This window comes from Cicer arietinum, chromosome 6, assembly GCF_000331145.2.
Source record: "Cicer arietinum cultivar CDC Frontier isolate Library 1 chromosome 6, Cicar.CDCFrontier_v2.0, whole genome shotgun sequence".
NCBI classification, from domain to species: Eukaryota; Viridiplantae; Streptophyta; class Magnoliopsida; order Fabales; family Fabaceae; genus Cicer; species Cicer arietinum.
In genome coordinates, this window is record NC_021165.2 from 16,460,258 (window position 1) to 16,480,689 (window position 20,432).

At 26.6% G+C, this 20,432-nt stretch overlaps 2 protein-coding genes and 1 non-coding gene across 4 annotated transcripts; 2 read left to right on the top strand and 1 right to left on the bottom strand.

The window, feature by feature from the left end:
- Nucleotides 1–1,994: 1,994 nt before the first annotated feature.
- LOC101507622 ((+)-neomenthol dehydrogenase) lies at nucleotides 1,995–3,555 on the top strand. 2 transcript variants are annotated; one of them, XM_012717078.3, is made up of 4 exons: nucleotides 1,995–2,266; nucleotides 2,359–2,632; nucleotides 2,711–2,869; nucleotides 2,978–3,555. In XM_012717078.3, the coding sequence occupies exons 1-4, from the start codon at nucleotides 2,220–2,222 to the stop codon at nucleotides 3,395–3,397; spliced, it is 900 nt and encodes a 299-aa protein (XP_012572532.1). In that variant the 5' UTR covers nucleotides 1,995–2,219; the 3' UTR covers nucleotides 3,398–3,555. The 2 variants fall into 2 exon arrangements, with proteins under 2 accessions (XP_012572532.1, XP_004505149.1); XM_004505092.4 differs by having other exon boundaries at nucleotides 2,026–2,266; nucleotides 2,711–2,896.
- A 2,553-nt stretch (nucleotides 3,556–6,108) lies between these two features.
- Nucleotides 6,109–6,234, top strand: LOC113787326 (small nucleolar RNA snoR86). The gene has a single exon (XR_003473833.1). It is a non-coding gene; the product is annotated as a small nucleolar RNA snoR86 (small nucleolar RNA).
- A 3,561-nt stretch (nucleotides 6,235–9,795) lies between these two features.
- On the bottom strand, nucleotides 9,796–13,133 carry LOC101507940 (stearoyl-[acyl-carrier-protein] 9-desaturase, chloroplastic). Its single transcript, XM_004505093.4, has 3 exons — nucleotides 12,784–13,133; nucleotides 11,032–11,536; nucleotides 9,796–10,639 (listed from the first exon to the last, which is right to left on the bottom strand). Exons 1-3 carry the CDS (start codon nucleotides 12,897–12,899, stop codon nucleotides 10,079–10,081), a joined length of 1,182 nt encoding a protein of 393 aa, XP_004505150.1. The 5' UTR covers nucleotides 12,900–13,133; the 3' UTR covers nucleotides 9,796–10,078.
- Nucleotides 13,134–20,432: the final 7,299 nt, after the last annotated feature.

Below are 20,432 nucleotides of genomic sequence, written 5' to 3' on the forward strand. Positions count from 1 at the left end.
CCCTTCATTATTTTGTCACTTCAAATAATGGTACACTTGTGTCAAAAAAAAGATTGCACGCTTTTACTTGTTTTGCTCGGAAGTAGTCGTGTATAAAAATTTGTTATGACTATGACTATTTCAAAACTTAAATATTTATCATTGTAATATATCATAGTTTCATTCGAAAAAAATTTATATTGAATAAGATATTACCTCAAAAATACTTGCATATAATTCTTCACCTTATAAATTGTTTTTATAATTATTAAGTTAAATTTTAATTTTAATACGGTATTAAAGTTTATTCAAGATCTATTTGACTACTTATTATGAAATTACTGCTATCGATTTAAAGTCATTTTCTAAATATCTCAGTCTAAATAAAAGATGTGTAAAAAATATGACACATTAGATAAAATATGATTCCAAAATATATTTATAAATAATAGATAACCATCACATTAAAAATCAATTTTATAAAAATTGAGATATGCTTAACTCATATTTTTATTAACATGTAATATACTCTATACTCTTTGACAATTAATATAATATAAATAGATAAATTATTAAATATCCATAAATGTAATTAAGTATTAATATTCGGATATTATATCTAATCAAACTCTAACCTATTTCACTTATATATATTAATCAAATATAAACATGTAATTATGTATGGATGAAAATCTAATAAATTAATTTAACTTAAATTACATTTAATCAAATCATATAGTATTTTTAAGGAAACAACTCAAATAGAACTAATTCAAAAAAAAAAAAAAAAAAACTCAAATCGAACCGAACTATATGTTTTTTAATATTTGGATCAAATCATTGAGGTCTCACAATCGATACATACCAAACTACTGACAAATTTCAGAGAATATTACAAGAACACATGCATATATTTCTCCTGAATTTCTAGCATTGTTGGTTTTCCCATGATGTTCTTTCCCGAAGGCCAAAATTCAACTTGATTCTTAGCTCCTTTCACACTGTTATATAAATATATATTAATAATTGAATGACAAGTTTTAAAGATGTTTCAATAATTCAATGTGAAAATGTCTAAAATCATACGTGGCTATATATATATATAAATTGGTTCCAGTATGAACGATCGCGCCACATATTTCACATAAAGATTCTTCTATTCTTATGTACCCTTGTGTTTTGTAATCGCCCCTACTATGTGTACCTAAATTTTTGCGTAAACTTCATCTTCGTAATAAATTATCACGCACGTTTGTAAATTAACACATTGATAAAATAGTAGTATATAACATGACGACTCCCATTTTTTTATTACACTTGCACTACCATTTGATGTTACTATACTACTATTGTTTATTTTTTATTTTCATATAATCAATTAAAAATCTCGGTGATTAACGGTGGCATATTTAACTCCAATGGTTTGCTTTAATAGTAAAAATAAAGGTATTAAGTTAATAAATTGGATTCGATACACACGGGCGTCATTGAATTATTTGAAAGAGAAAAATGTAAATCAATTTATAAATGTTATGTACGCCATAAGTTTTTCTTAATTTAGACTGTGACACCATCCTCTCAATCTACTTTATTTCATTAAAAATTAAATACTATTTTGTACGAGAAAAAAATGAAGGTTTTAAAATAGATCACTTTAACACCCATTTATCTATAATTTTAAAAAATATTAAAATTGATTTTTTTATCAACCATTTATAACAAGACAATTCATATTCTTACATTTCATTAAAATAATTTGTATCATTCAGCATCACTAAAAAAAACATTCGCACATTTGAATGAGATTGCGAATCACGTAGCCCACGGTGCTAGACTTAAACAAACGAAATAAAATCACACGTTACAATTTGCCAAGCAGCTAGTTGGTATATTGTTTTTATAATATACTTTTGGTCACGCCACCAGCATCCCAATCGACTCTAAACTATATATTATATGATCATAAGCTCGATCCCACCACCAGTTCCCATAACATTCTCAATAATTAATGGTAACCATAACAAAGTATGTCAATAATTAATATTTAAATAGGGATACATGCATATATGTCTTATTAATATTTATGTGAGAAAAATCAATTTTCCCTTCCGTCAAAAAAAAGAAAATCAATCTTCTCCACACACACACACACGTATATATATAGTACTATCGTATGCTAGTGTTTTCATTGACATTATATAATTGGTCATTCACACCGTGACTCTCACATATAGTCATATATGGAACCAGAACATTATTTTCCTTCTGCTGCACTCTGCTCTACCAGGTGTTTTGTGGAATCAAATACATCAATTTTTTTAATTAAATTCATATTTATTAACAAATTAATTAATTAAATTTGTTATAATAAATGTATAGGTGGTGGTCGAAGGAGACGGTGGCGGTGGTGACAGGAGGAAACAAGGGAATAGGATTTGCTGTTGTGAAGCGTCTTGCAGAGGTAGGAGTAAATGTAGTATTAACTGCTAGAGACAAGCAAAAAGGAGAAGGTGCTTTGAAGAGGCTTAGAGAACAATTAGGCGTTGCTGCATCTCAAATCCACTTTCTACTCCTTGATGTCTCAGATCCCAATTCTATTAAAACCTTTGCATCCTCCTTCAAAGCCAAATTTGGTCCCACCTTGGACATTCTTGTATGTATATATTCATTCAACTAATTACATTTAATTAATTAATTTTAGGAAAATGAATATGCATATGCATGTGATTAGGTAAACAATGCGGGTGTATCATTCAATGAGCTGGACGAGAATTCAGTGGGGCACGCGGAATGCGTCATCAAAACAAACTTTTATGGTCCCAAATTTGTAATTGAGGCACTTCTTCCCCTCTTTCGTTCCTCTTCTTCTTCCGTCACGCGTATTCTCAATGTTAGCTCAAGACTCGGTTCTCTCAATGTACGTACATAATTAATACTATTTAAATATTACTTGTTGCTCACATTTATATATGCATGCTCAAATTATTATTATAAGCAGAAGATGAGAAACGAGGAGATGAAAAAATGTCTAGAGAATGAGGAGTTGAAGGAAGAGGAGATAGAAGAAATGGTGAAAAAGTTTCTAAGAGATGTGAAAAATGGGACATGGAAGAGTGAAGGGTGGCCATCCTATTGGACAGATTATGCGGTTTCCAAGCTAGCTTTAAATGCATACTCTAAAGTATTGGCTAAGAATAATAATAACTATAAATTAGGAAGTAATAATTTGAAGATGAGTGTGAATTGTTTTTGCCCTGGCTTCACAAAAACATCTATGACAAAAGGAAAAGGCACTCACACTGCTGATCAAGCTGCTTCTCTTGCTGCCACTCTTGTCTTGCTTCCATCACACCACTTGCCTACAGGGAAATTCTTCTTGCTCCGAAATACCAACAATCTTGCTAATTCTAAACTTTGATCATCTTTATTATCATTCTCATTGCCACGCCCACTAAACAAATCTTTTTTTTATTACTCTATAAATCAATGTTAAATATTAGTTTACTTTATCTTTTTTATTTTATTTTAACATAATAGACAGAAAAGTAATGCCTAGTATATGTTATGTTTATCCAACCTAGATTAATGTCATTATCAACTTTAATTTATAGGTTTTTAATTAATCAAATCGTCTCAACAAGCAATTAATTAATTTGACTAAGACTTAAAAAGACTAGTCCAAAGATATATTCTTCTATTACAAGTTGGCTATTGTGACATGTGTGTGCCAATTTCTTTTACCAAAATGTTGTCATTCTATTTATTTAGATAAAATAGTAAAACGTTCTTAAACAAATATAATTGTATAACGTCAGCATTAATTGCAAGAAGAGCATGAAAGGATTGAAATATCCATAAATTCAAAAGAGAAATGGACCGGCAGTGCAAAGGAACCACTAACAAAACAAAATCAATAATATTCAAAACAAGATGGTAATTAAAACATAGATAGTTTGGTTGGCGAATTAAATAACACCAAATGAATATTGAATATTCAATAAGTCACTTCCATCTTATCTGCTAACATTTTCCTTTCCTATTAATAGATTAACGGCTATCATTTACCGGTAAAAAGAATATTCAAAACAAGAGACTCAATTCAATTAATACTTACTTTATTTTAGGATATGATAAATATGTAATGCTTAAAATGTTTGTTCATACTTTGATAAGACTTTGAAGTGAATTATTGATGTTATACAGAGAAAATAAAATGTTAACTAATAAAGATTTATTTGTAGAAATAATAAAAATAATTTTTAACATTTTTAATTTAAAAAAAAATTACATATAATTATTCACTTTAAAATTCTCTTATAAATTTAATAACAAGTATAATTAACATTGATTTTTTTTTAAATATAATTATTTTCACAAAACAAATTTTATCCAATTGTTTGAGGGAGGAACTTTATATATATATATCAACTCATCTTAGACAGTAAAATAAGTAATACTAACTATAATACTAACTATTGATCTATACACTTTACCACTTTCTCACATTAAAGAGAATGTCAATTATTTTTTACAACGTAGAAATATACTTCTAAAATATGTAGGTTGTTTTTTTTATAAAAAATGTGGTTTTTAGAAAGATGTGGGGGTGAAAATAGTCCCTTGTTTTATCTCAAACTCTTTTTGGGCTAGATCAAAACCGAACTAAGACCCGCAGCATCAACCATGCGTAGTTTGGTGGATAACTCAGTTCTGAAAATTATACTCATACCCCCATATTTGACCTCAAAACCCATTTTATCTTTTTTTAATAATCAATAAACTTGCCATAGGAAAACTTGAAACATGTTATGCAGGGAAGTTTTCCTGATGGTAGTGTTGAAAAAAACTTTAATATCCGAAAACTTAATTTTAAATTTGTCGAAACATAAATGTATTATGAAAAATTTAAAGTATATTTTTCTAAAATAAATGCGTTCTGCAAACTAAATTTGTATGGTTTTTAGAATACATTTAGATTTTAAAATCATGCTTAAGTAACTTGGTTGGTAAGTTAAAGAAGCTAAAAGAGTACTAAAAAGGAGGCATGAGATTCAAATTCAAAAAATTAACATAATCATTGATTTTTAACAGTTGCATATTAAAAAAATATCTGTGCTTCAGTAAATTTAAAATTTAAGTTTTTCAGACCACAAAAGTGTTTTGAAAAATTCAAATTTTAAATTTTTTAGAAAACTGTTTTTGATAAGATTAAATTTTAAAATTTTAGAAATACTAATGTATTTTTGAAAAACCTACACTTTTAATTTTTTAGAACACAAATGGAATATGATGGAGTAGGACTAGTTTGTTGATTTTTTAAAAAATAAAGAAGGATAAAATAGATAGTTTGGATAGAATATAGGTAGAAGTACAATGAAAAGAGAGTGTTTCTTTTTCCATCTTAGTATTCTCAAATACACTATATATGTTCACCAATCCGAAAAACGTGTAAAATATACATTCAGATCAATCAATCCATATAAAATCTGGGAGTTTTTAGAAGATTCGGTGGTGGAAAAATAAACTTTTATGAAATGGGTCATAATTTTCTTGAGTTATAGATGATAAAAAATATATGAAAATTTTACTCTATACTTCCACATTTGTAACTTGTGTAGTGGAAAATTTAAAAAAAATCCTGAAAAGAATGAATTATGTTTTACTGATTTCTATACCGATAAATTCAAATAGTGAAAATCTATATTTTTTAATATTTATATGGTAACATTTATGTCTTTTTCTTTAATTTGTAAGATACAGAATAATTTAGGCGTACATCGTAAAATTTTCAAAGTCCATCAGCCAAGAATGCAAAAAGCCCAAAACAGAACCCGTCAAAGCCCCATTAGTTAGAACAGTATGGAATGGCAGTTTTGTAATTTTGCATTATTTCCGCCGCACCAAATTAGGGTTTACCGTTCCCAACTCCGCACACAATGCCACTCTATAAAACGCAAAACTGCAGACTCTACTAACCCATCAATAATCACCATTAGTCACTGTTAAAATCTCCTTATCACCTTGTTTTTTTTTTCTATGCTTCTTAATTTTAATTTCAACGTCTTTTTGTTTGTGTTGATTTGTTATGCGTAATTTTTAATAAAAGTTATAAATAAAAGCCAATTTGCAGAGCAAGAGCGTGGATAAATGGCGCAACTTGCATTGAAGGTTGGCAAAAACAATTTCCAATGGCGATTCTCCGTGCCTATCAAATTTATTTAGTTTTGAATATGGCCTCGAACAAGTCGCTACATTAACCCTTTTTCTTTAATTTCTTTAATTAATGACGTAATTTTGTATGTTTCTTATATTGATAATTGATTTAGACTTGTAAGTCTCTGGTTTTAATTTGGAAACACTACCATGATTTCATCGGCTTGATGTTAGGTCTTTTTCTCTTTGAAAATAGTAAGTTAGAAGAACTGTGTTTTCTATGCCATGTTTATTTACCAAAACTTATATATACTGTTTTTTGTGAAAATTTAATAGAAGTTCATCTTAGATTTTTAAATTCAAAGTTAACACATTCACTATGTACAATCTAAAGTTTATAAAAAAAATAAAGTAAAAATTCAGTGAATGTGTTTATTGGTATGTGTTTAACTTTGAATCGTAGCTTATATAAGAAAACTAAAAAGTTAATATTTTACAAAACTAGAGGATCTAAAAGTGTATTTAAAATTTAAGAAACTTAAATAATTCGTCGGGATACAACTTACAATATAAACAAATAAAAATTATCTTTAGTGGATTCAAATGGCGAAGAAAAAAATAATTTAAAACGAATATAATTGCACAATTAAAATTGTCACAAGAACCCTAAAAACGACGATCAGATTAAATATTAATTGTATAATATATTAAAAATATATAATTTATTTATTTAAATATGATTTAATTAAAGGAAAGAAGTTTGAGAATTAATTGAATTAAATATTATTTAATTAATAGTAATTTGTTTCTAATTAAAAGAATTTAATTAAATATAAATACTATAAGACTAATTTTGAGAATAGTTAAAAATAAAAGTCTTAAGATTTTAGTAGGTCATCCTTTATAATTATGATTGCCTGTTCACTAAATACTATAAGGCTAGTGTCTTTTGTACTTGTCTGGACTATACTTTAATGTTTTATATGTGATTAATAGTTTAATCATAATATAATTATTGGGATTGTTCTGGAAAGAGAATCAAATTTATAAAACCCTCTTAAATCTCATGGTTTTCAAAGGGTACAAACAAAACTTGAAATTTGGTTAAATATGTCATTGGCTTTTAAATTAGTTTTTTCTTTTGTTTTTTATTCTCGCGCCATTCACAAGAATTGTCGTTCTCACAAATTAAGAAGAACTGTGAGTTATTTCTTTTGTATCATATTAAATATTTTATTTATAATATTTATTTATTTTAATTATCAATAAAATATAATTTTGTTTTTATTAATATACTGTAATTTAGTGAATCTCAATTTATTTAACATTTTATTAAAGACTAATTTATTTTCACGGTAGTTATACTTTAAAGGTTTTTTATTATTATATTTTTTTTATATCAATTAATATATTATATATTAAAATTTATATATTAAAATTTATTTTTTATTTTTTATTTTTTATTTTCAAGAGGTCGCATCTTTATCATTCGACCATCTAAGGATAATTTTTTTAATGTCGCATCTTTAGGATGCGTCCATCTACTAAAAGACCTGGTGTAAAACAGTATGACAAAGGATCAAACTCGGTTTCAACTTTTGAAAATCTATTAGAATTAGGGGTGTACGTGGGTTAAGTTGGACTCGTTTCGACAAAATCCAATCGATTATCTTTGGGTTGGGTTAAGTTCTAAACTCGTATTTTTTTCATTTAACCTGAACTAAACCGACCCGATCAAGAACGGATTGGGTTGACTTATACATAAATAATAACATGTTTTTTATTTTATGACAAAATTTAATTAATGAAATTATATTTAATACTTGAATCTCTCGAAAACTATAAAATTTAAATCACATCATTCAATTATTTAAAAAAAACCAACAACTTCTCATACACAAAAATAAATCCAACAATCTTCAAATACATAAATAAATTTAACAATGTAAATCAATAAAATATGAAAATTCATCAACTCTAAGCAATGTCAACTTCAAATCCAAACACTTAACAAGTTCCTCAAATTATGCAAGGGAACAATTGAGAATTTGTAAAAACAAATATCAATAAAAAAAGTGAAGAGATAAAGAAGAAGAAATAATAAATAAATAAATAAAATATGCATGAAACAAAGCAATAACATAAGAACGTGGACGCAGATATGGCGCAGAAGAAGAAGGTGGATGACAACTGCTGAAAATCTACATAACAAGAAGAATGAAATCCTATTGGGCAAGCCAAACAATTTTTTAAAAAGAATTATAACTAGTTACCGGATCGAGTCTACGGGTCGACGGATTCAAATTGTTGAACCCATTATCCAAACCAAATATAAGTGGGTTTCAACAGATAGAGTTGAGTCGGACCCGAAGTGACCGGGTACAGGTAAAAATTGTGTTGGGTTGAGTTGATTGATTGGGTTGACGGGTCGACCTGCACCCATGTACACTAGTTAACATAAAATGAACAAAAGACGAATGTTTTTTTTATAAAAAAAATATATATTAAATACACTAGCACTAAATTAAAAGTCTCAAATTGATAACATTTATTCAAAAAATAAATTATTTTTGGTATTTTTATTTGAAGAAAAAAAATGTGATTATTTATATTATGCAAATATCTGTGTTAGTATTTTTCTATATATTATTTTATTTATATTAACAAAATCTTAATTTAAAATTTAAAAACATTAACAAAAGCAGCATATACTTATTTTTGAATGAAAAAAAATTCAAATATGAATTATAGAAAATAAATTGGTAGAAAAATACTTATTTATGAAAACTCAAGTAACTTGAGTCAGATGTAAAATACACAGGACTATCGTTTACGAAAGAAAGAATACATTCAATTACACATTACCGGCCCATTTTCCCGTATAAACTATTTTTGAACAACACTATTTATTTTTGACAAGGTCGCAAGACTAAGATGCAATTAAGTGAAGGCAGATCGCATTCATGGATTGGCATAAATTTTTTTAATAAATAAAAACTAGAACATAGTTAATTAAAATTTAATATTTTTTTATATTTTTTTATTTAATATATTATGTTTGATTTTATTAATATAATATAAATTTTTTATTTATTTATTAGAATGTAAAATAGGAGAAGAAATAAGATGGAGTTATTAATTTATTTTTTCAATAGACTGCAAAATATGAGAAGTTGTTTTCTTTAATACATCTACTCAACCACATTAAATTTAATACATATATTTTTTCATTTAATATTTTTTATTTTATTTTATTAATTTAACCATGCGACCTCTTATACCAGTGAAAAAACATCATTCAATAATAAACTCAAAATTGAAAAAACATTTATTATATAAATTCTGAAATTTATCATAAAAGAGTAGATCAAGTAAAATTATAAAGACTTAGTAGTAATTTTACCAAAGTTGGCCAAGTTGTAGACATAATATGCAAACAATATAAAGTTGTTATTTTATTTTTTATTTTTTTTATGTTAACTTTTTTTAACATAATATGATAAACCTGTTATTGTTGAATCTTGTCCATGCTCTTAATTATGAATTTGTGATGCAGTATACCTCCTATACCAATGTAGCTTATTCTAATTTTAAGATATAGATGTATATAAACAATAAATTTCTATGACACTCAAAATACTTATCCTACATATGCACAAACCATAGAACTAAATTTTCTTTATCATCAAAATTGCAAGAAACACACGTCAACTTATACTTAGAAAGATCACTACCACAAAGAAAAGGGAAAAAAAATAGCATTTCTATTACTACAGCTGCCCCCTGATTGCTTAAGCTTAACAGACCACGCAAGAGAACAATTGTTTCACCTTACAGTGACATATAACATTAAACCCCAAACAAAAATGACAAACTGAATTTTCATCTATTCAACCTTGGTCCAAGTAGAGTTGCTGGAAGATTCAATCTACTCCTTATGAAATGCTCAGAGTAGTACTTCCCTGTCATGAATCCAACTGAATTGAAGTTTTGATGATTCCTTTGCTCTTCCTAGAGCTCTCTCCTCCAGCCTTCTGATTCTTGGTGGCAGCCCACAAACATACTCCTGTGCCTTTCGTCCCTCACCTGAAAGGCCAGTTATGTCCGCCACCTTCCACCTCCCAACCAGAAACTCGAGTATATCAGCATAGTCCTTGGCAGTGTAAACCCCGATACGCTGGGCAACGGCGGAATAATTATCAAACAGGTTGTCGTCTCGGCCATCATACATCAGGTGTGCTGGCATAGCAATTTTCTTCCTCATCATGTCAGCAAATGCCATAACTGTTCCATCAGGATCAATCTCAAATAGCTTTTCCACTATTTTTGTGTAGGCAGTCTCGTGGCGTTTCTCATCTGAGGCGATCAGACCACAGATCTGAGCCAACTTCATATCCCCGCGTTCCTTAGCAAGCCTGGCTGTGTTTCCATGCGATATAAAGGTTGCCCTCTCTTGAAATGAAGTGTAAATGAAACCAAGGTAGGGGCTATTCTCAGTCCGAGGGTCCTATCCATCAATATCAATCCAAAATTAGAGAGAAAAAAGATTATAAATAGAACAAGAAACAACTGGTGTGATGATTTGTGAGCAACATAACAGTTTGAGTTAAGTAATGAATTTAAGGGAAGTTTAATCTGTAAATTAGGAATTCATTCCTACATATGATTTTTCCTACATATGATTTTTAAGAATTTTACTGACAGTGACACATTGTTGCATCTCTGGATTCATTAATAAATCAATAAAATGAATTATATTTTAAGCACATTTTCTGTATTATATTGACTGTAAAAAACCTAAGGATGAAAAACTTTCTTTGACATTTGCATGATTATGTAATTTATTACTACAATAGCTGAAGACTAAAATCAGCAATAGTAGACGTATACAGATCTTACCATTCCAGAGCCGATCAAGTATTGAATTGTCTTCTCAATTTGTCTCATATCAACACGTCCGGACAAGTAAAGATACTTGTTAAGAAGATCACCGTGTCTGTTTTCTTCAGCTGTCCATGCCCTTGTCCAAACAGCCCAGGGAGTAGGGCTAGCACCTGTTTCATCACGAACTCCGTCCAAAGTGTTGAGCATTGTTTGGTAAGTAGGAAGAGCTTCTTCTGTGATCATATCTCCAACCAGAACAACAAAGTAATCATCTGGAAGCTCTTTCGCTCTCTCCCTTAGTTCCTTCACTTGCTCTTCAAATCCATCAGAGGAAGGATCCGGCAGAAAATCTTGTGGTTGCCAACACTTTTCTACGGGTTTAAGGTGAGTCAATAAGGTTTGTTCAGCCCAACCCTCTAAAGATTTGAAAATTTCAATCTTCTGGGGTGGCATAGAGTGGGTTACTTGAACATGCACTTCTCTGGGAGGTGTGAACGGCTTCTTAATACTTTCAACCTCTCTGCAATGTAGTTTCAAATTACTTTTAGAGCAAAAATACATTACCATTCAAATGATCTTGCACTTGAGAAATTGATTAATACCGTAAAGATTAGTATCATTCATAGTAACAATATTCATAAAAAACTTATGTAGAGTTCATCAAAAGGACAATTTTACAGAACGTGCAATGCGTGCAGCACAATACATGCATAGGTTACTTAAGTAAATCCCCAAAAAAACCCAGCAAACAGTGCAAAAAAAAAAACAAATTGGAAGTGTTACCAATACTCTGTATTCACCTCAAACAAGATGATCGTGATAAATAAGTGGTAAACATTCATAAAATTCACATATGCATGAATTAAACACTAATAAGCAGAGACTGTATAACAAATCAAACCAAGTAGAAGGTAACATAGACTCATGATGATAGTTGATTATACACAGATTCAAATTGAAGATGAATGAAAAAACAAATTTAAAAAATGAATGCAGAGTGATACCACCTAGGGAATATGCGTTGATGCCATAGAATTAAAACAAAACAAAACAAAACAAAAATGGATGAATTGAAGGGAATATGGCCAAAATTAAGGTGAACTTGTTAATAGTATTGGAAGATGGTGAGAAAAATAGGGTTAAATCATTAAATATGTTACTGACAGAAACATGCATTTTATTTTATTATTTATAAATAAAAAAAAGAAGAAGAAAAAACAGATATTATGAAAAACAATTGATGTTTAATGAAGATGTTGTTTTCATCAGAGAAACAAAGAAGGAAGATTGAAAAGAGCGTTATGAAATGAAGTTGTTGAAATTCTAGTAAGAAAATAACCTCACCAACCATAAGACTAAACATGCAAAGGCAAAAAGAAAAAGAAAAGCATAGAGAAAGCTTGAATGCAATCGAACCACCCTAACCATCACTTTACCAAACCAAAACATGTGCAAAGTGGACCAAAAATTAATTCAATATTGTTGATGTAAACATTTCCGATGAGAAAATATCTAATCAATAATCAATAATCAGCAGAATAAATAAAATAAACATATTATATTATAAGAAATTAAAAAAAATGAAAATGAAAAATAGTGAGTAATTTAGAGGTTTAAATTTCAGATCAAAGACGTAACAAGATGCGGCAATCGAATTGAAGATAGAAAAATGAAATGCGGTAATATGAAAAGAAAAAGGGGGTTTAATTAGGAAAAAAAGGGGGGTATGGGGATTAGGGATCTGAATAGAGATAGAAAAGGACTGACTTGGAACCGGAACGGAGAGTGGAAGCCATGACAAATTTGGGAGATCTGAGACTGGCCATTTGAGGAAGAGAGAAGGTAGATGTTTGAGTTGGGAAAGGGTTTAGTCTGAGAGCCATTGCTGCGTGCGTGTTGTGTTGGATTCGATTGAATAGAGAAATAAAGAAAGAAATGGTTAATCACGGATTCACAGAGAGAGAGTGTATGCGGTGTGCTGTGTTGTGTTGTGATGTGTGAGGCAGAAAGAAGAATGAAAGGAAGGGAGAGCCACTTAATACATGTGTATGTGTTGTGATGTGTCTTTATTTACTACTTCCTCCTTTCCACCTCTCTTCCCCATACTCTTTTTTATTACTTTTTTATCCCTTCACTTTGTTTTCTTAAATGAAATTAATTCTAGTTTAGCTCTGTTTATTTTCGACATTTTCCACCGTCCATACGTTATTACGTTACTTGCTCCGTCCTTTATATACAATCATCTTCCGAATCTTTTTATAAGATTTCACTTTTAATTGCATTCATTATATTTTTTTACTTATTTATATTTAATTATATTATAAATATTACAATAAAAATATAAATCAATTTAAATTAGTAGAAAATTTAAAAAAACAATTAATTTTTTTAATTCTCATAATTTTGTCGAGGAGTTTTATATATATGGACTCAACTAGTATAGTGCAAAATTAAGATGATTAAATTTAATAAATCATTATAGATGATTGCGATTGAAACCAATTTAAGTGGTGTATAACCCTTTAAAAAATTGCATGATTTTTTTTTTGTTTTAATCTGAGTTTTCTAAAATTTTATTAATAATTAAGAAAAATTATTTTATCATTTTATTTACAATAATCACATCCAACTATTTGATTTTTGCATTTATATAAAATTATTATACATTGTCAATGCAAAAAATTATACAAATGTTCAATCATATCTTATTTTGCTCTTGTATGTTTCATATTATTTTTTGAAATATCAAAACCTAAAAGATTACATCATATCTGGATGGTGATATATAATTGAATGTTTGTATACAACTTATTTATATAATTTATACATAATAATTAAATTTTAAAAATATTTTTTTTAAAGAATTTAACAACAAAACTCAAATATTAAAAAGAAAAGTATTTTAAATTTAAATTGCACTATAATCTATAATATATCAAATGTCAGTACAATTATTCCTCGTATATTTTAATAATTTAAGTAAAATAGAAAATATACGACCTATTTTTTCGGTGCCTTTTAGCATTTTTACGACTAGACATGAAATATAATCTATTCATACTATATAGACATGCAATTTCCTTCATTACCCATTATGATATGAAGCCCTCTTTCTATATGATGACAGCAACGGAGAGTTGGGACCACAGATGTCAAAAATCTAGATTTAAGAACTTAATAAATACGAAAATTATTGTACACTATATTTAGCAAAAGAATAAATAAAATTATACACTATATTTAGCAAATAAATAAATAAAATCATTGTACACAACCGCAATTTGTCAAGAAATATATATCTTTATACATATTTGTTAAGTTTGTAATTTTTTATACCTGGTCGTTTTAATTAATTATTTGTATTTATTTATGATTTTATTCAATTCATACGTATTAAAACGCATTTCGTTTCTATTTATTTAGTAGCATTAAGAAATAATATTTGTTTGTATTTGTCTCTTCATTTTCCGTTATTTTCAATCTTCCTTCACTTCACTATCATTTCATATATTATATTTATTACATTGACACTTATCAAAATATTTAATTTTTATAAATCTCTTTTATCTTTTTAACGTTGACATTACAACACACTTTTATATGAGTACAATTTCTTACGTTTAAAATTTGTATAGAGTACACTTTTTATTTTAAATGAGTGTTATTTTTGTTCATTTCATATATGTTAAGAAATTATTATTAAATTATAAATAAAATTATAATTTTTTGGTGCATCACACATACCTGTCTAAGAACTAGTAGTATAATATATTAGCTTTTACTCCTAATATAAGTATAGTCTTACTTTGGTCACAAAAAAAAGTTGTCAATGGAAGTTGTTTCACTAGGTAAGAAGTTGACAAATATTCCATAAAAGTGTAAGTTCAACTCCAAATATTTAAATAAATTAAAAAAATATAATAAATGAAAGATATATAATAATAATTTTATTAAATTAACCTTATTAATTATTATTGTATGAAAATTATTATAAATGCAAAATAAATAATAAAAAAATTAAAATTGATGTACATAATACCAATTAGATAGTATATTTAAAAATCAATGTAGTATTGAAAACTAAAACAGACAAATATTTCAAGATTATTTTTTATTGTAAATACATGACGGTTATTTGTGACAGAAAAAAATTAATTTCTTTAATAATCGAATCCTCGTGTTCGCATGAGTAAATAATGTGCAAGATATGTTGGAATATTTTTTATTACATTTTTTATTTAATTATATTATATATATATATATATATATATATATATAATATTTGTATGAAGATCAACAAATATTTGATTGACTGATATAAGCTTAAATATGGGTGATGTCATGATTGCATAGATTACAATTCTTGATATATCAATCAAATAGACGACATGTTACATATTCTTCTCACATGAAAAACATTTAAGGCATAAGGGTCACAATTAAGGGCATAACCACAAATCAACCACTCTATTTTTCCGTGTTTCAAGACTATTGTTAATAGACTATTTACATAGATTCGAGTATTCCTGATATATTTAATAAATCAATATGATGTAAATTATAATGATTGTCAAGATTTTAAGTTTGTTCTTAATGTTTATAGTATACTTATTATTAATATGTTTACTCAAATTAGTATATAAGAAAAAATGTCTTGAATAATTGATTATCAAATTAATTTCAATGATTGACCATCGATCAGTTTACTACTTCATCTGTTCTACAAAATTTATATTTGATTATTTTATATATATTAATAAAGATGTATAAATAAAATTAAAATAATTATATTTTTACTAAATTATATTTATCAAGTAAGTAATATTTGATTTTTTTTTTACTTTTCAGATCATAAAGAGTTTTATTTAGACATTTTCTAATTAAAATATGATTCAAAACATAACAAGCCGTATTAACAACTTTTATGTCCATAAATATTTTTTAACATTTGATTTTTAATATGATTCTTGCCATTTCTTATAAGATTTTATTTTTTTTTTCTTTCAACAACTCAATTTTATTGATAAATTATTGGACAGAAAAAATAAATTATGATAAATACTATTTTTCATCAAACAATGATTTGAAAAAATTATTTTTAAATTCTCATCTATAAATACTTTTTATAAAGATATGTTGGTTGTTGTCTGATTTTGAATATTCTTACAAAAGTTTAGAAATGTTTCAAAAGAATCACGTTTATGTTTATAAAATAAAATTCAAATGAACTTTGATTAGTCGTTAACAATTATAAAACTATATATTTTTAAACTAAGGCTTGAAGTTTTGAAGCCCAATAATCTATCGACATAATTTTAAGAAAATTTTCAGTTGAAACTATATATGTTGAATAGAAACTATTATTGATTTGTTTTTCTTAAACACATATTTTATTTTAATTAAAAATTATTTTTCAAAGTTCAATTACTGGGCCGAACTTGAATAATTTTGAGATAGTTTTTATAGTTACATGGTCAGCTATTTTATGTCAAATTCATGTGTCTTTTTTAATAGACACAAAATAGGACTTTGCTTGTAATTGATTTGAGTATAACACACAATATCATTTCATTTTTCTTGAGCTAGACAATGTTATCTTTTCTAAGATGTTTGTTTTACTTCACAAATATCAAATTTGAAGATAATTTTGAATCCATTATCTCATTAAAAAAAGACCACTACTTTCCATTTATTTTTATTTGGCACAACATAGTTTTCTTTATTTGGTATAACATACTTTCTATTATCTCATTAAAATGCTTAACCTTTATTTTTAAGGCAAAAACTTCCCATTTATTTTTATTTGGCACAACATACTTTTCCTTTATTAGCGTTGACAAAAAACCAACTTCTTAAGATAAAAAAAATACTTTGTTATAAAAGTTTAAAAAATTATATATTATCAATGTAAATTAATTTTATACCGGCATTCAATAGTTTGTATATGTAAAATATTTTATAGTAACCGTATAAAAATAATTATAATAAAAATTAAATATTTATATTAATTTATTATTAATTGACGATATAAAAATTATTTATACAAAAAGTATATATATACATTAAAAAAGTATGCTAACAAATGTTATCCTTAAAGCACTTATTAAATAATAATAATAAAAAAGACTAAATAGTATATGCGGTCCCTTAATTTAATTTCAGTTAATATATTAGTCTTTTATCTTTTTCTTTGTCTTTTCGATTAGTCCTTTATTTTAATTTTAAGTGAATTTAATCTTTTATGTTTTAAAATGTCAACAATGTTTTCCTTTTCTTTTTTTTACAAAAATTCATCAAAATAAAATATCAAATTATCATTTAAAATTAAAATAAAAGAACAAAGACCAAATAAAAATAATAATAAAAGACTAAAACATTAACTGAATTTAACTTAAGAGACTGTAGTGGTATTCAGCCTAAAAAAATATTTTTAAAATATCAAAATTTAAAGACATTTAATGCTCAACTTTCCATGCAAATGTAAAATAATTTATTTTTTTTATTAAAAAATAATAATAATATTTAGATACTATTAATTTTCTTACATTTATTTAATATGTCATTTTAATTTATATCTTTCTTTGTATCATAGTATATATACTCTTAAAGGTGTCCATTTTTTTCCTTAAAAAAATGAGTGGTTTCATAAGTGTGGACTGTGGAGGACACAAAATTCCATTGGTATGTCAGACATGGAGGCTGGTTGTCACCGTTTAATACACGACTTGTCTTCATCCATATAATTTATGAATCGATTTGACTTCGGTTAAGGACATTGGAGTCATGGAGACGAGTCAACAAATTCATTCAATTGGTTCTCCGTTAATATCAAGGTTCTTATTTTTATTTTTGTGATGAAATATTCATAATTAATGATGAAGCAAGTTCCCCTATACTCCTAGTATTTGTTGGCCATGTGATTTGGTTTTCAATAATTGTGGGAAACACATTGAAATCGTGACATCCTATACTACTGCTCTATTCATTCAGCACTCACATCCTATACACTATCTATGTTTCCAATTAATATTTGCTTTTATATGCTTTCTCATAATATGTCAAGTTTTTATTAATGTGACTCATTATAGTTATCTTATGCAGAATTTAGACTCTATTTATTGCGATGCCACGTGTTCTCTTAAAAAATATCATTTCAACTATTTAAAAATTGTTTTTATACAAAACTAACACTTTTGATTTTTTAATAAATGCTTTTATGAAATAGTAATATTATTTGAAATTATATCTAGCTATCCCACTATACAAAAATATACATTTAGATTTGCTGATTGTTAGATATTTTATAATATTTCAAAAGTGCTTTTAATTAATTAAATTATTATTTTGATTAAATACAAAATTAATTTAAAGTCAATTGTTCATATAACATACTTATATTATATAAAATTAATTATTTCACAACCATTTATGAGAATAAAGTGTAAAACCTCTAATCGTATATAAAAATTAAATTTATATTATATTATAATCATTTCAATTTTTAAATAATTGTTTCACACGTTAATTAGATTTATCCATATATTGGCTATAACTATATAAATCATGCATTCGGTTACATTTACAAACATCAATCAATTTTAATCTCCTTAATTGGTTTTTAACGGTGAGAGTTAAATACAATTTAATTGTTTTTCAAAGTTAAACGTTGAGAGTTGAGTTGCTAGTATATACTTAAGTTGTGAAATGGTATTTTTGAGCATAAGAGAAGTACACAAGAGACTTACAGCAAGATATGATTTTGATAAGACTTATTTTATTCTTCTACAAAATAAAATTTTCCTTAGAAACCCAATCATAATAAGTGTTCGACGGAATAGAATTAACTTTAGAGGAAGGAATCTATAAAATAAAAAAAAATTCTCTTTTTTATATAAATTAACAATGACATCTAATCTTTTTGTTTGAATGATAAGTTTATGGTTCGTGGTTAATGATTGATCGTGACTTATATTTGATATTTGATCGGTGATATAAGAGATGTTTGTGAAGATCACAATTTATAGAGATAGTGACAATATTATCCAATACCTATGTGATTGAAAAAGAGAAAGAAAAAAAAGTACTAATATAAAACAACACCGCATACAAATATAGTGATGTCCATGTAACATTTAACTTATAGATAGAGATGTGTTATTTAGACAAATAAAAGCGGAAGATCTCATAAAATATGATTTAATTCTAATTTTAGTTTCTTTATTTTTATGATTTATAAAATAAGTTTTTTTATTTTAAAAATCAATAGTTTTGATCTTTTTTTTTTTTTATAATTTTTTAACTAAAAATTGATGACATGATATGTTTTAAATAATGTGACATAATGATAGAATAATGTAGAATAATTAATATCTATGAAATTAGAATAAAACGTCATAAAAATTTAAATTTTAACTTCGTAAATTTTTTATATTTTTAATTTAATTAATGACATATGAATAATTAACGTATGTAAATGATTATATACTATAGAATTGTATGTCACATCATTAAAAATATGTCAAATCATTGTTTTTTTAGTTCAAAAATTTGAGAGAGGGACAAAAACTGTCAGCTTTTAAAATAAGAAGATCAATTTAGTGAATTGATAATTATAGAGGAACCAAAATTGCAAATAAACCAAAATATAATTAGACGTGTGATTCTTAACATAAAGCAGATCTTTTGTTATTATAACAAAGTTTAACAAAATTATAAATTTAATAAAATCATAGTAAATTAAATTAATAATCATATGAAAAATAAATAAGAAAATACACATAAGTTTCTCTATACTGATGATGCTGATAATGCTGATGATGTTGAGCCTGAGCAGGATCAGTAGTCCGGATACCCCGGAGAACCGATGGTGACATCTGAGTTAACACAATATGAACACCACGTGGGTAGAAGTATATGGAAATGAGATATATATTTTAATTAATTAATTTAGAATAAGTATTTATTATATTTAGTATATTTTTTCATTATGTTTAATTAATTGTTTATTTAAGTAAGAATATGTATTTATTGTTATGTTCTTTAATTACTCGCATGATCGTGGGTCGTTAAAGGTTATTACTTATGGATTGAAGCTGAAGAAGTTTACTGAAGTTCATGTGCCAGATTCTGTACAACATTGAATTCAGGAATCTGTGCTACTACATTTGTCTTCATCTTACCTCACTATGACTGATGTTAGTATGATATCTGCATTTATTGAAAGGTGGCATAGAGAGACCAACTTATTTCATTTGTCGTATCTGAAGTAGCAATTTACAAGAAAGGGGGTTTGAATTGTAAATTTATCTATTTAAAATTTCCTGAAAAAATTAACTCAAGATTGATCTTGGTTGTAAAAACAGAAAATGGAGAATGTTTTCGGTTAGCTGAAAATAACAGTTTTAGCTTATCTATTT